At 49.9% G+C, this 16,066-nt stretch overlaps 2 protein-coding genes and 1 long non-coding RNA gene across 12 annotated transcripts; all 3 read left to right on the forward strand.

Moving 5' to 3' along the window:
* Window positions 1–1,643, forward strand: LOC117843730 (E3 ubiquitin-protein ligase ATL4). Its single transcript, XM_034724415.2, has one exon. The coding sequence runs from the start codon at window positions 203–205 to the stop codon at window positions 1,409–1,411; it is 1,209 nt and encodes a 402-aa protein (XP_034580306.1). The 5' UTR covers window positions 1–202; the 3' UTR covers window positions 1,412–1,643.
* Window positions 1,644–5,403: 3,760 nt separating this feature from the next.
* LOC117833435 (uncharacterized) lies at window positions 5,404–10,715 on the forward strand. 10 transcript variants are annotated; one of them, XR_011898556.1, is made up of 7 exons: window positions 5,405–5,914; window positions 5,985–6,057; window positions 6,294–6,899; window positions 7,029–7,246; window positions 7,347–8,505; window positions 9,528–9,623; window positions 9,965–10,715. It is a non-coding gene; the product is annotated as an uncharacterized lncRNA (long non-coding RNA). The 10 variants fall into 10 exon arrangements; XR_011898555.1 differs by having other exon boundaries at window positions 5,406–6,057; window positions 6,294–6,404; window positions 6,600–6,899; XR_011898560.1 differs by having other exon boundaries at window positions 5,407–5,914; window positions 6,600–6,899.
* A 2,373-nt stretch (window positions 10,716–13,088) lies between these two features.
* LOC117833463 (adenosylhomocysteinase) lies at window positions 13,089–15,855 on the forward strand. The gene is made up of 3 exons (XM_034712970.2): window positions 13,089–13,893; window positions 14,596–15,132; window positions 15,259–15,855. Exons 1-3 carry the CDS (start codon window positions 13,183–13,185, stop codon window positions 15,466–15,468), a joined length of 1,458 nt encoding a protein of 485 aa, XP_034568861.1. The 5' UTR covers window positions 13,089–13,182; the 3' UTR covers window positions 15,469–15,855.
* Window positions 15,856–16,066: the final 211 nt, after the last annotated feature.

The following is a 16,066-nucleotide window of genomic DNA, read 5'->3' on the forward strand; positions in this document are numbered from 1 at the left end:
TAACCACAGGCTACCACCATTACTACTAGTAGTAGAGCTTTTTGCCCCGTTTCCACCTCACCTCTCAGCTCATCGCTTACATATGGCTGCAGCGGCCGCTGCCCCCCGTACACCACGCCACGCACTCCAAAACCCATAAATAAAAGGCGCGAGGCCACACACGCAGCAGGCCGCCTTAAACACACCACACCCCTCTCGTGGGATGCGGCTGCTCCCCCCGGTCATGAACACCCTCCCGCCGCCCACGCCGCCGGCCGCCGGCGACCCGTTCGCGGCCACCCTTCCGCCGTCATTGCCGTCGCCGCCCCCGCCGTCCTCGTCGTCGTCGCTCAACCTCTCGCCCTCGCTGCTCATCATCGCCGCGCTGCTGGCGTTCGTCTTCTGCGCCTCCGTGTCGATCCACCTGCTCCTCCGCTGCCTCGCCCGCGCGTCGTCGTCGTCGCACCCGTCCCCGAGCCCGTTCCAGGCGGCCAGGGCGCGCCGCGCGTCCGACGCGGAGGCGGAGGAGGTGGGGGCGGGGTCGGCGAGGAGGAGCGCGGCGGCGGTGGGGCCGGAGGAGGCTCAGGCCGCGGAGGTGGACGATGAGAAGGAGCGGCTGATCGCGTCGCTGCCGCTTTTCACCATGGCGTCGGCGCTGGCGGCGCTGCCCAAGAGCTCCCCGGACTGCGCCGTCTGCCTCTCGCCCTTCTCCCCCGACGCCGAGCTGCGGCTGCTCCCGGCGTGCCGGCACGCGTTCCACGCCGCCTGCGTCGACGCCTGGCTCCGCACCACCCCATCGTGCCCGCTCTGCCGCGCCGCCGTCTCGCTCCCGCACCCGCCGCTCCCCACCGCCGCGCCCGCCGCCGCCGCCGCGGGGCCGGGCGCGCAGGAGCCGCTGGACTCGCGGGTCGGCGGCAGCAGCAACAACTCGAGGAGCTTCCGCGTCGAGATCGGCAGCGTGAGCAACCGCCGCTCCTCCGCCGCGGGTGACGACCGCCGCACCTACTCGCTGGGCTCCTTCGACTACCGCGTCGACGAGGAGGTCGAGGCCGTGGTGTCCCGCATCACCCGCCCCGCGGTCTCGGCTGCGGCGGCCAAGTCGGCGGCCCAGCAGGCCGTGCCGGCGACCCCCGTCGAGGCGCTGGCGGAGGCGGCGGGGTCCCGCGGGTGGCTGCGCGAGTACGTCGACCGCCTCGCCTCCTCGGCCTCCTCCCTCTCCGGGCGGTGGAGCGCGCGGTGGAGCCAGGGACACCACAGCGCGCGGTGGAGCCAGGGCCACGGCCACCACAGCCGCAACCACAGCCAGAGCCACCGGCAGGAGGACTCGTGGCGGTGGGACCCCGAGGCGGCGGCGGGGGCGGCGATGCACCGCGCGCCGGACGAGGAGGAGCCGGGGTTCGTGGCCCTGTACCGTTGGATCGTCGGGGTATAGCCAGCTGTAATTACGGGACCTCACGGGGCGTTTTTGCCAACTCCTTCCGCATTCTTTCTTTTTTATTTAGGACTCCGTTGTAAAAACACAAGAAAACAATCGGCTCCAGTCTCCAGATGTGAGAGAGTTTAGCGTCTCCGAAGCTTCTTCTCCTCCTTCCATTAGTTTGTTCGACTTGTTCGTTGTTGTTTTCTGGAGCTGCAATGCAAGGCGATTTTGGAATTTGAGCGAACCGAACCAGGAAGCCCGTGCGGCGACGTGCTTCTTCCTCCTGTGGCTCGCAGCTGGTTGTGTCGTCCTCTCCTCTGAGACCAAGGCGGTGGTGGTGGGCGAGTGGTTGTCACTTGTGTCATGTGTGGCATCCATTGATCCATGAGATCCATCCATCCGTTCGTTTTTTTTTTTTTTAGGGAATCCATCCGTTCGTGGCCGTAGTGCGCCGCAGACTTGCCAGACTCGCAGTCAGTCGCGTCCACTGCCCAGTGAGATACGTGGATGGGCCGACCGGGCCCGGTCCGGTCCGGGAGCACGCGGACTTCAGGTCATTGTTGGGGATCCTTTCATGCGACGGCGGAGTGCCGGAGTCCATGGCCGTTTCTTGCGTTCTTTAGGATCAAGACAAATCCAGTCGAGCGAAGTGTAGCAGTACCAGTCCAAATTCTAGAATTGTTAGTTGAGCATATACTTCTTTTTCTGCATATGTATCTTCTCTGCTCATCTCGGCCTTGGCGTATACCGGCAAGTCCGTCTTTTTTGTCGTGGCTCCGGGGAACTTAAACCTGGCTGCTGGTGAGCCTGTGGTCCATGCCCTCCTTGGATTCGGACAGGTTTGGTGCTAGCGTCGACTACCATGAGCACACGCAGTCCGTTCGTCAAGTCGGCACGTCTCAGACCAACTAATCGCTAAATTACCAAAATTTAGGGATGTTTGATTCGAGAGGTCGTGTCGTATCGAATGCTTAGATATTAATTAGAAATATTAAATATATGTTAATTACAGAACTAATTGCATAAATGAAGGCTAATTCGCGAGACGAATTTATTAAGCCTAATTAGTTCATGATTTGACCATGTGGTGCTACAGTAAATACGTGCTAATTATGGATTAATTAGGTTTAATAGATTCGTCTCACAAATTAGTCACGTCTTATACAATTAGTTTTATAATTATTTCACGTTTAATCCTTCTAATTGGTACTCACACATCCGATATGACCTGAACTATAGATTAGTCCACCTAGGTCCTTGTTTATGAATCCGGGCTGCATCCTTATTCATGAATTTGTATATACGCGTCGAGGGTGCATGTATACAATTATACACACATCATGGTACGATGGCTGCATCCTTGAGACCTCTTGATCGATCTCACTGCTCAGAGTGTGTATCCCGTCTCCGTCGATGACTTGATGTGGACCCTGCCCATCATTAGCCGGTGATCAAACGTTGACGTACTTGCCCACACGTACCTGAGGAAACCAACCGGCTTTGGCAGTGCCAGCCACCAAACGCACTGCCCCGGCCGGCCGGTCCGGCCGCAGTCCGCAGAGTATCAGGCGATCGGAGTACCGAGACAACGGCGAGGCACGGCGGTGGCGGCAACGCATTGAATTGAAGGTCTGGACTCTGGAGCAGCGATCGCAGTAGTACTCTGGCTGCTAGCAGCGGCAGCGAGCGCCCAACCGCGCGCTCGCTCGCCCCCGAACGGAATGAATGCCCCCGCCCGCCATTAAACTCCGCTTCCTACCGCGGCGGGGCGGGGGTGACCTGACCTTGACCCCCCGCATGGCATCTGCCGCTGTAGAGCTGCCTTGCCCTGCGGAAGAGAAGCCATTCAGGCCGTCGGTCCAGTAAAAAATCGCACCCGCGTGTGTGTGCAGGAATGTGTGATTTCTCGCCGGCAGGCGTCCTTGGCTCGCTTGCCCGGTGGCAGTGACAGCACGGGCGTCACGAGCTGGGTGCCTGGGTGGGTGAAGGGATTGAATACCGCGACGTGATCGAGCGTCGGTTTGACCCCGCGCCCATGCCAATGCCATGCGTGTACTCCTGTGTGTGTATGCCGCGACAGTGTCACCACTCACCAGTGTACGCCTCCCTGTGGACGTTGCACAGGGCTGGGGCCTGGGGGGCTTCTCGCCATGGCCGAGCTCCATGCGGACACGTAAACTTGTTGCGTTATCACCACTCCGTAGCAGGCTCGGACGCTGTCACGCTGCGGCAGGGCTGAGCCCCACTGCGCATGCGCAGTCGCGCAGGGACCTTAATTCACTCTCTGGACGACGAGCATGGTAGGACATGGGTTCAGCGGGTTCATTTTTTGGAAGGGGGAAGCGAGAAAAGGGCAGCTTAGCTTGCCCGTGTTTCGCTGACTCGACAACTGATGAGAAGGTCTCTCGTTTCCGCTGTGCGCGCTTGCACTGTAGAACATGAGCGAACGCTTGTATGCACATTTGATCAGGGTGACCGAGTGAGTGTGACACTCTCAGCTAGGCAAAGGAAGGCTAGTGGTATGGCACAGTACCTGCCGAATGCGACCGCTGTTTGTCACGTAGCCCTGTGCGTGATTGTGCCTCAGCGCCAAGGCGTGAGGCTACTGCAGCGGGACAGTCCCAGAAGAGGAACCAGACGACGACCACTCGCCGGTCTCCGGCCCCCTGGCGGCCTGGCTGCGGCTGCAGATGAAAGGCTTGCGTGACGGCATGGGCGGCGGCCATTAGCAGCCGATCCAGTTTGGCCGCCTACTCCGCCCGCGTCGCCGTCGGCCGCGAGATCCCGGCCCGCTTGCCCTCGGCGCCGCGAGCCAGCACGCGCGCGGGGGCGAACCGTGAGGCCACGCGACGCTAGAGCTGACATGCGCGCGCACGGCTTTTCGCAACCAACCAACGTGGCTCGGGCGTCGACGGCATGCGATCCTGATGAGCACAGCATGCCATTGGTTTCCCTCCAGTTCCGTATAACGGATGGAACCGAACGGGTTAGGTGGTTAGTAGTGTCATTTAGGTATACAAGAACAGTATCCGCAGCAGCACTGGAAAGATTTTGTTGGTCTGACCATCAATCGGGTTCAGTACAGTTACTGGTAGCAGCAGGCAGTGCCACGGACAAACGGTAATGCCAGAGATTTCTCTTCTCTGCATATAAAAAGGACTCGATCTCAACGGTAGAATAGCACTGGAGAGCAGACGTGTAGCCGTACACAGCAAAGTTCACGTTTTGGGACCTGACAGTGAAAAACAGAGGTAGTTCCTCCACTCTAAATTGTAGGTCGTTTTAGTTTTTTTTATTCATAGATGTTATTACACATCTAGATATAGTGTATGTCTAAGTGCATAAGAATATCTATGAACCTAGAAAAATTAAAACGACCTGCAATTTGGAATGGATGGAGTATCCAAAGTCAAGAGAGTGCTATGGTAATTTTAATTTCATTTTCATCAGGCGAAGTGGCGAACCGACGGTACAAAATTGTACAAGTTGTCAATCCAACCATGCCGGTACCGGAAGACTGACATCACAGAATCCACACCGAAGCTCGGCACTCTACAATTAGTCCGAGTGACTGCCCTTTCATGTTCCTTCAGTCTTTGTTAAGGAGTTGTGGACCAAGGACTCAAAGGAGCACGCTGCAAGGTCAAAGCCACAGCCATTCCAGACACTTTGATGTAGCCCATGACCCTATAATCGATCGGTGTACAGTCTCCTGCATGCAGCGTACACAATCACAGAGAGCCGAAAGCTTGAACCCTTTTTTTTAGGAACACCGAAAGCTTGAACTGTGCAACCTGACAATCGCACGCAGGCCGGCATAGAGGAAACTAAAGCCCAAACTTGAAGGGCGTGCAGGTTACTATAGGCCCAAACTAAAGCCATGAATCATGCAACTCAGTATTGGTATCGGGCCACGCATGGGTGGGCTTTGACCCTTTTTGTTGACATGGCTTCTTTAGTTTCCTGTCCCGGTGGGTCGTTGCCGAGGCTGCTGTGATGATGGATGGGTGGAGGTCTGGAGGATGATATCGAGGCGTTGGCCAGCATCGCGGCCGCCTCGGCCACGGCCAGGACCTGGTCCGCGCCGGCGTCGACGGCCGCGAGCCAGCGGAGGAGCGCGTCGCCGGCGTGATGCTCGGACGGCGAGCCTCGAGGGAGGAACAGGTGGCGGCGGCAGGTGAGGCAAGGGGGGTCGGCGGGCGAGAAGCGCAGCTGCGCAGGAGGGGAGCGATCCGCTTTGACTTGGTCTTGTGATCCTGGCCGCGGGAATGGGATCCGACGGTCCAGGTGGCCTAGAGTCCGGACGGTAAATGAAATACCGTCCGGGGTGGACCCATCCCCATCGTCCATCGACGGCCTCCGGCCTCTGCTCCGGCGGTCGTAGCTCTGCCCTGCGCAGTGCGCAGCTCACCTTTGATCCGCCCGCCGTGGCGCCATTGGTTCCCCGTACCTTTCGCTTCAGTCGCTCGCTCCCGCAGTCCACAGACCCGCACGCCCGCACCCAAATACTCTTCGGTGCGGGACTCTGCCTTTAGCCCCGCCGCTTTTTTTCCGCCACCAGCTTATTCCCCGGTTCGTGCCTCAGAGTGGTCGTCGACCTCCAGGAGCGCCCGCGCCATCCATCTCCAGCCAAGACCCCGCGCGCCATCCAACACTAGGTTACGTGCCGAATCCGTTCTCCAACTCCCTGCTACTGTTTAGCTAGCTGCTGTTCCTGCCCGAGCTTCACGATGTAGCTTCAGAAATATTAGGTGGCTCCGTCCATGATGTTTCCCTTATGGTTAAAAACCTGAAATTCATGTCACTTTTTTTCTCATGCATTAGTTTCATGTTGCTAATTCTTGATAAATAAATGTTTGATGAAGCGACAACAACTACAATTTTGGGTGGACAGGAAAATCTCACAGAAGTTTGGAAATGGCAAAAGGATATGCAGGAACCAGGAATGTCTGATATACACCATAAACATAAAGCTACCCTTCAGGGTGATCAATGCGCATGTCATGTGTGTGAATGCTTGGTTTCCCATTTTTCTTTCATTCTTTTTCCCTTCTCTGCGAGGCTATCAAGAACTAATTAATTGTTTTGTTAGTCCATACTCATTTATTATGCAAATCCTTATCTTCACATTTCCTTTTAGGCTTGTTTTAATTTATTTCCTGTGCAGCTGCCGAGTTTAATCTGTTGGTCTATGCTGTAGGGATCTCTGGTGCCAAATGGGTAAGACGACAAGCATCGAGTTGGTGTATGGAGAATCAACATAAGGATGCCAAATGACATATCATGAAGTGCTAAAGCACCTATCTCCAGTGGTTCCAACTCTGCTTATGGTATTCATGTTTTTATCATGATGTGAGATACGTGTTTATGCCAAGGAACACATGTTGTCGCATTATCTTGCAGAGTTAAGTTCTTCAGTTGGCTTCCATCCTTCTTGGCCGGGTTTCCAATACCTGAACCTTCTGCTCCTTCTAAAGCATGTCGAATACGTAGAGCAGATGTGAGTCTCAAGGACACTCAGTTCATTTGCCGTGCATTTTGTGCCAGAGTTCATTTGGTTACTTTGTGCATGGGCCGATGGGCTAACGATTTCATATGTATAATTGGTTCGGTTCTCTTCATATTGCAGAGATGAATGCTACTAAAGCTCATTCCTACCTTCCAGCTCCCTCCCAAGAGCCCGTCATGATAGGATCCTGTAATGCTGCATCATTATCCTCTTCAATATCTACCCTCGCCGCACCACCCTTGGCCAAGCGAGTGTCGCACGACAGCAGTGTGAGAGCAACATAGATACAAGTGATATTGCAGGGGATCCTACTCTTCCACATCTCAATCAACACCGATGTAAGTCTCATTTTATAGCTCCTGTGCTTTCTCTGTTTAATCATGCTTTATGTCAAAGTTCTATATCTCATATGACTTCTAGGGTGCATGTCCCTTTCAGATATCATCTCGCAGCAATGTTCTACTGATTGGAGGCTAAATTTGGGGCTATATATTGAGGCTAAATTTGGTGCTATATACCTATGCTGATATTTCGCCTCAAATCATTGATATTCAGAATGGATGCTATGTCATCTGGACTCAAGTATCACTGCCCAAAATCAATCTTTTATATCCACTGGTGATGTTGCTGCACTTAAGATGCCTATTCAGCTATATTTTCTTTCTCCGTATCACCTTAACTATTCTTTCATTGTTTGTTTTCTAAATGCAATATTAATATTTCTGTTTCATGAGTGTTTGTCCTTCATACCACCAGTGATTCATACTACACTACTGCAGTACTGCTTGTCTCTGTACAAAATATGCCTCTGTTTGTGACATCTATACATACATGGTTCAGTGTCCATTTTATTTAACTGAATATAATGATTCGCTAAACCATTCCTTAATGCTCCTGCATAGCTAAACTTTATGTCCTTGTTTATCTGATACATTAATGTATCTTTGTACAAATTTAAATAATTAGTCCTTTCTCCCAGTGCCGTTTGCTATCCAGCCAGCATATATGAATGAGGCATGTACACTATATTGCTTATACAAAAATACATGAATTGTATGATATGTGCCAATTGAGTTTCTGATTACAGTATAGTTACCTCCCTGATCATTAGGCTTGTTCAATGTCAAGGTAGATTAATCTATAACTGTGTTTGTTCATAAATGCAATCATGTTTAAATCACACCTGTTTGATTTATTTATTACAACTAGCTTTGTCTTCCCAGCTATTTCCATAATTATACTTTGTTAATCTTATTTTACACTGCAAGCTCGTCATTTATGGAACCACTTCAATTGTTATCCATGAATTTTACTTTGTAAAGTTAATCCTGTCCTGTACTGCAAACTGGATGATTGTTGGCCATGAATTTTTACTTATGCTTATACACAACAGCACTGTGCTACCTTTTCAGGCAGACAGTTTCCTTTCAGATATACACCACCATGTCAAGCTTTCTTTGCCAGTTTTAGACAGTATGATGTTATCATCTTTTTATAAGTAATGTTAGTATGCTACCCTTTTGTGCTTACCACAAGATCTACAATGCCAATGCCATCAGCTGAGCTTCTTGCCAATTCAACGTGAATGCTGTTTCAGGTAAGAGTTTGGCTGTACATTGTTTTATATTCAACGTTAGGCAATAGGCACTCTTAAGGTACCAGGAAATTGAGTCATCAAGCTTACGTGAAAATGGCATCTCAAGATATGACACTCATAAAAACATTTCATCACCAGCGGACATATCTACCTTTTTTATGAGCATTGCCATTCACCTGTTCTATTACAAAACTGTCTATCAAAATAGCATCGTTATACTATTTACACGGACAGTAGTACTTCTTTTACTTGATAATTGCCACTAGCAATATAGAGAGATGCCTGACCCTAACGTACACCGGTCAGATGTTCCGCAAAAGCTGAAACGTTTGTTAGATTTTAGATCAGTGCGTTGCATTGATGCATCGACTTTGACACCGCAGCCTGTTATGCACAGCAAGGCATAAGTTTTCAGTTAGGAGTCCAGGTTCTACGGGATCAAGTTGTTAGCTTCTGTTAGAGTTTGGTTGTGCTTCTGTTTAATAGGAGATTAGTTGGCAGGTTTTTGTTAAGTTGGGCAAAGGGAAAGTAGCTGGTTATTTATATGGAGCTGATGTAATCAGGAAGTCAGCCAGGTGATGAAATCAATCAGTTTTCCCCTATCCCTTCTCTCGTCCCTGTCCTCTCTCTCCTGCTTGATCGCTGACCACTGCACCTAAACCACGGCCTCGAGGTCCTGGACCACGGCCAGTTACCTCCCACGATTACTCCCTGCGCCATCCACCTTCCACAAATATCCCCTTCACATAACACAGCAAGTTTGGTGCCATCTGTTTATCTATATTCTACCACAATCCCTTTACTCCAGGGATCTGATATTGATGCACTTATTTCTGTATTTTCCATGTGATTTTGTCACTTCAAAATGTTGCTACAGTTTAGCTGTCTCTTTTAGATCGATTGATGCACTTTTGGCTGGATTTGCCGTATGATATTGTCACTTCAAAATGTTGCTATGGTTTACTTGGGCAGTACATTGGCTCAGGCTGAGTATTTGCTGCTTACTCTCATTCATGGGGCAGGTAAGGCCTGCAGCACAATATCCGAGGGGGGACAATGAAAATTACAAACGGGCAGATATTCTTGGAGATCAACCATTTGGCTTCGGATGAACAACAGTAAGAGTGTTCTAATTATAATATGGCTCTGTATGACCACTCTTAAATAGTTTTGAGTACTCAGTAGTTTTAGAATGAGGAAAAAAAAAGCTAACAAGACAGCTGCACAACCAAGGAGCTCTGAATGATTGTTTTTTTTCCAAAACCACTGATGCCTAACGCTGTGACGCAGATTGAAACAGACAAACAGTTACACCTTACAAAAATTCTCAGTAGATGCGTCACAATGACGTTTTTGATATGACAATGACTGTTTTTATTTAAGTATCCTGATTGTGAAAACAGTGAGTGCATGAAACTATTCTTGGTTCATTTGTGTGATTGTGTCGGCTGTTTTTCAGTGGCTGTTTTTCGTTTGGGTTCCCGCTGGTTACATCTGGCCGCGGTAGGTGTGAAGCCAAAGCCAGATCTGCGCTGCTGCACCCCGTGGGGGCCCAGAGCACACTGACTGGTTGGCCACGCGCACGGACCACCAACCACGAGGCAGCCAGGCAGGCGGGGACAGCCGGACGGGGACAGGCGTGTCCGCGCGTGTGTGCAGTGCATCTGCTCCACAAGAAAGAAAGGCACCCGTCGGCGTTGAGCGCCCGGGCCCGGCCGTGGGCGCTCCACGCCTCCACGAACCACGAGGCAGACGGGGAGTGGCAGAAGCAAGCAGAAACGATCGAAGCGGGTCGTTGCCGGCGAGACACGCTCGAAGCGGTAGCATCAACGATCGTGCTGGGCATGGGTTGACAACGTAGTAGCGGCACGTGTCGTAGCAACAGCTGCCCTTTGGTTTGGTTTGGGACAGGATCACTGGTGACCGGGAAGCTTCGGTGCAAAAATATCTGGCCGGGTTCCGAATTCCGATCCATTGGCTTTTCGATGCGTTGTGGTGGGGGTTCACGGAGAGAGTGACCGAATTGTGGCTGTTTGGTATTTTCCTCCAACAGCCAATGTTTCAGCGCCAAAATAGCCTATGTGTTTTTTGGTGCACATATATTCTTCTTTCTTATTTAAATTGTCTCAAAGATTTGGACTATATAAAGTGTAAATACATCCAAACATACGTTGTTGAGTTTATAATCGTACGATTACCTTGACCGTCCAGATTATATAATTTGTTACATAAATTATAATTTAAAGTAATGTGCATGAGACGCGTGTTTTTATATTGCGGTCACCTCTAACCGTTTTAGATAGTTCTAAGAGCATGTTTGTTTAAACTTCTAGGCACGTGAAAAGTCCGAAGTTCAAACAGACATCAAACTTCTCATGGACCTTTCGGAAATGCAAAACCTAGAAAAACTGAGTTTATATGAAAAGCTGAAAAACTCAGTTTTCTAAATTTTTTGTAGCTTTCTCTTTCTGACCCAGAACGCTAAAAATATTTTCCAAAACCTATTGTTGGATTTTCAGAACGAAAATCATCAACAACTTTTCAGAAAAACTCCAAAGTTGCAGCTCAAACAAACGAAACTTAACTCTCAGACCTCCTCTAATATTGCCATCCATACTAACTCTAACTCTTAGGATCCATTCGTCTTTTTTATTGTATTTGGAGGAGAGAGGAAGATGAAAGAAAGAGGAACTAGCTCTTTATGAAGAGAGCGTCTCGCCGGTGCGTATGATTGCTAGGAGATACTCCAGCTGAGCTTAGCGCTATTGGAGAGGGCCGTGCTAATAAAACATCAAGTGCGCGGTCGCAAAACATTATGACCAGATAGTACTCCTATTCGGTTCATTAGTTAGTCAAAAAAATGATTAATGAAATCCACTACTCGAGCAGTTCGTCCCAACTACCAATGGAGACTGGTGAACGTGCTCCGTGTCACAGAGATCGGATCTATGGTTGGTGGTAGGCATTATAGCCTAGGCAACCTTACTGTACGTTGACACGGGCCGCAGCTGCAAGCAAGCACTTGCACTGCTACCTGCTACTGCTAGCTCTGTGGGTTTGGTGTGGTAGTAGTTCTACGTTGCTGTCAAGGCGTTCGACCAGCATTGGAGAAAAGAGAGGTAGGTTGCGGAAAATTAGCTGCCATGGGCACCTCGCGGGATAGCGATGTTCCGACGAGTAATCATTTTAATTTCGTCAATGGATCTCAGCCAAAGTTTGGCTCGAAAAATCTACTGGACAGCCGATTTTTGGTGGACGATCGTCGATCGACATAGCCACGCGCATCATGGCGAAAAAGGATATTCCGTTAGGCACATCTCGAGTTTCAATGCAAATTGATTTACCAATCCAGTCAATTCTGAGATCTTGATTTATTTTACGTTTGAACGTGACGGAACCGAATCACATCATATTAAAAGCACTTTGAAATACAGAATCTTCTACCCTCAAATGCGAATTCTCACTCTCTCCCACGAAAACACTTACAGTGCGCACACTCCTATAGACACATGCACATACATTCTATCTTTATGAATGTTTATGAGACATTAAGTTGATAGATCTTGAAATTGACAAAGTCACAATAATTACCTCGTTTCTAAGGGACGACATCATCTATCACCAAAAGATAATTAGTCAAAAAATATGAGCAACCCTACTAAGTTGAAAAGAATGACAAGTTCCATCATAAGGAAAGCTTTAGTTCATGAGAACTCACCTCACGTCACGTCATTCATGTATTAAATATCTGAATTACATTTTATTTTGAAATATCTATGTTTTGAAATGATGGCAATATAGCAATGCAAACCCATACTCCAGCCCTACTAAAAAAATTATGACAGTGCAAACAACATTTATGGCTAATAAGGAGAGCAACTTGCAGAAAAATATAAAATCATGGGAGTGCCGGTGGCAACAAAGGATGCCTATGACACCAAAATAACTGCAATGATATGGGGTGGTAGTTGCATAGAACCTTAGAAAAATGATGGGATGATGTATGTAATTTGTAATTGCATTTGTAAAAAATGTTGCTTGAGTAACAGTTTTGCAGAAGAATAAAAAAAATCAATGGCACATTTGCAAACGTAATGTGCCGTATCTTATTTTAACTTCAACTTTAAATACTTAGATCCAGCAGTAATTGCATGAAAAATCTCACTATGCAGTTGTAGCATCGATTTGGAAGGGGTAAATCATAATATCTCTCGTGTACATATAAAATTATAATACCATCGTTACATATAGATGGATAATAATGATAGATCTTAAAAGCATGAAAAGAAAATATTGATGGCACGGATCAAATTAACCCCTATCCAATTGCACTGGCTAAAAGAAACCTGACCTCACTGACCTTATATTTGGTTGCCGAAAAGGAAAAACCTTTTATTTGGTTGATATGAGATGCAGTACCACCCACTGACAACCCAATACAACAATAAAGAAAAATCTGGCCAACCCTCCAAAACCCCTCACCCACCCCCACCAATCCCCCACTCAGATCCGATGGCCGCTGATCGCCGCGTCCGGAAACCAACGGCCCCGCGCCTTCGTCTCTCTCCATAAAAACATCGTCTCCCCCACCCTTCCCATTCCGCCAGCCGTCTCCTCCCCTCCTCCGATTCCCTCCCAGATCCAATCCGCGAGCTCTCCCTCCACCAGCCCACTGCCATGGCGCTCTCCGTGGAGAAGACCTCGTCGGGCCGGGAGTACAAGGTCAAGGACCTGTCTCAGGCGGACTTCGGCCGCCTCGAGATCGAGCTGGCGGAGGTCGAGATGCCCGGGCTCATGGCCTGCCGCACCGAGTTCGGCCCGTCCCAGCCCTTCGCCGGCGCCAGGATCTCGGGCTCCCTCCACATGACCATCCAGACCGCCGTCCTCATCGAGACCCTCACCGCGCTCGGCGCCGAGGTCCGCTGGTGCTCCTGCAACATCTTCTCCACGCAGGACCACGCCGCTGCCGCCATCGCGCGGGACTCCGCCGCGGTCTTCGCCTGGAAGGGGGAGACGCTCGAGGAGTACTGGTGGTGCACCGAGCGCTGCCTCGACTGGGGCGAGGGCGGCGGCCCCGACCTCATCGTCGACGACGGTGGTGACGCCACCCTCCTCATCCACGAGGGCGTCAAGGCCGAGGAGGAGTATGAGAAGTCCGGCAAGATCCCCGACCCGGAGTCCACCGACAACGCCGAGTTCAAGATCGTGCTCACCATCATCCGCGACGGGCTCAAGTCTGACCCCAAGAAGTACCGCAAGATGAAGGAGAGGCTCGTCGGCGTCTCGGAGGAGACCACCACCGGAGTCAAGAGGCTCTACCAGATGCAGGAGACCGGCACCCTACTCTTCCCCGCCATCAACGTCAACGACTCCGTTACCAAGAGCAAGGTGCGTGACTTCCTTTGCTTGTCCTAGCGTGGATCTAGATCCTTGGTTACCCTTCTTGTGGATAAATGATGGATGCATACAGCCTACTCTGCAGGGTAGCTCTCTAGAAGTGGTTGTTACTTGTTAGCTTGTTTAACTGGCATTATGTTGGATATTGATCTGTGGTTTAGATCTCTGGGCAGATCTGTTAATCGAGATTGATAATGTCATGGTTTTTCCCTGGTTATCTGTGCCGCTCAGTTTCTCTGATAGTTGTGGTTCGGTTATCGAGTGGCTCCTAAATTACAGGAATTATGGTCCATGTTGACTTACTAATAGTTTATTGATAACTTGCTGATAGTAGGCGCATGTTTGGTGGATGTGACGACACTATGACATCATAACACATCTGTACCCTGTTTGCTTAGTCTGCAAGTAGAAGCATCATTCATTTTGTATTAATATACATGTTTAGTTTAAGGTATTGCACTGTATGGCGGGTCTTAACTTAAAAGTGTACGCAGTGCGTTTCCTAGATTCTTTAATGTATTCTTTCTGAGATGTCTCTAGTATCTGTAAGCAACTCCCTCCATATCTGTATCCATTAGTCTTTGCAGCTACAAATATGTTTTCTTTTAAACAGTCTGGCATGTTACTAGCAATGTAGTAAAGTAATGCAACTGACAAGTTAAACAGTACTGATGTGTTTCTACCTCTGAACAGTTTGACAACCTGTATGGTTGCCGCCACTCCCTCCCTGATGGTTTGATGAGAGCCACCGATGTTATGATCGCTGGCAAGGTTGCAGTTGTCTGCGGTTATGGTGATGTTGGCAAGGGCTGTGCTGCTGCCCTCAAGCAGGCTGGTGCCCGTGTCATCGTGACTGAGATCGACCCCATCTGTGCCCTTCAGGCCCTGATGGAGGGTCTTCAGGTCCTTACCTTGGAAGATGTCGTCTCTGAAGCTGACATCTTTGTGACCACCACCGGCAACAAGGACATCATCATGGTTGACCACATGAGGAAGATGAAGAACAACGCAATCGTCTGCAACATTGGTCACTTTGACAATGAGATTGACATGCACGGTCTTGAGACCTACCCTGGTGTCAAGCGCATCACCATCAAGCCCCAGACTGACCGCTGGGTGTTCCCTGAGACCAAGACTGGCATCATTGTCCTCGCTGAGGGTCGTCTGATGAACCTTGGGTGCGCTACTGGCCACCCCAGCTTTGTCATGTCCTGCTCATTCACTAACCAGGTAAATTTGTCAGCCAATACCCATCTTGTCTTGCCCATGTTAGCTGATACATTAGCGGTTGAAATCATACAGGTCATTGCCAAGTCATTGCTTACCCATCATACTAAGTCTTGGTGCTTAATACAGGTCATTGCTCAGCTTGAGCTGTGGAAGGAGAAGAGCTCTGGCAAGTATGAGAAGAAGGTGTACGTGCTCCCCAAGCACCTTGATGAGAAGGTTGCTGCTCTCCACTTGGGCAAGCTTGGTGCCAGGCTCACCAAGCTCAGCAAGTCTCAGGCTGACTACATCAGTGTCCCGATTGAGGGTCCCTACAAGCCTGCTCACTACCGGTACTAGGCAGCACGACAAGAAGTTCACTCGGCCGGTTGTGTTGTGTGCCGGTATGAAGTTCGCTACACCGGCTTGTCAATTAACTTTTGCATGGATATCAAATGCGCCGTTGGCGTAGGAGGGTCATCGCTTGAGCCTGGTTGAGTGGGAAGAGGAGGGAAGAGCTGTTTGCTTTTGCGGAAGAATAATGGCGTAATTGGTCGTGGGGTGAAGCGGGCGTGCGTTGCCAGAAACTATACCGTTTCTGATTATCATTTGCAAGCGATTTATTTTAGTTATGTGTCTTTCATGAATAACTTGCTTTCTTTAAGAGCATATTTAGTCAGATACTGAGTTTTGCATATGTCTGTTTCGTTGAGTTATCCAGCAAGCTCGTCGTGCCTTCTCGGTTCATTCTCTTCTATTGTGTCTCTGTATGCCGTTTAGGAAATGCATTAATTCATGCCTGTTCTACGAATTCTGATAGCATGTGGATGGGTCAGCTGGGCTTTGCTAGAGTTTTTGAATGGTGTTGTCATGTGCTTCAGCTTGCCTGTCGGGGGTGTCATTTCCGTTGCCAATGTGTGCAAGTTCCTTGAAGAACCTGGTCTGCCAACTGCTTGTC

Source organism: Setaria viridis, chromosome 1 (genome assembly GCF_005286985.2).
Source record: "Setaria viridis chromosome 1, Setaria_viridis_v4.0, whole genome shotgun sequence".
Lineage (NCBI taxonomy): Eukaryota > Viridiplantae > Streptophyta > Magnoliopsida > Poales > Poaceae > Setaria > Setaria viridis.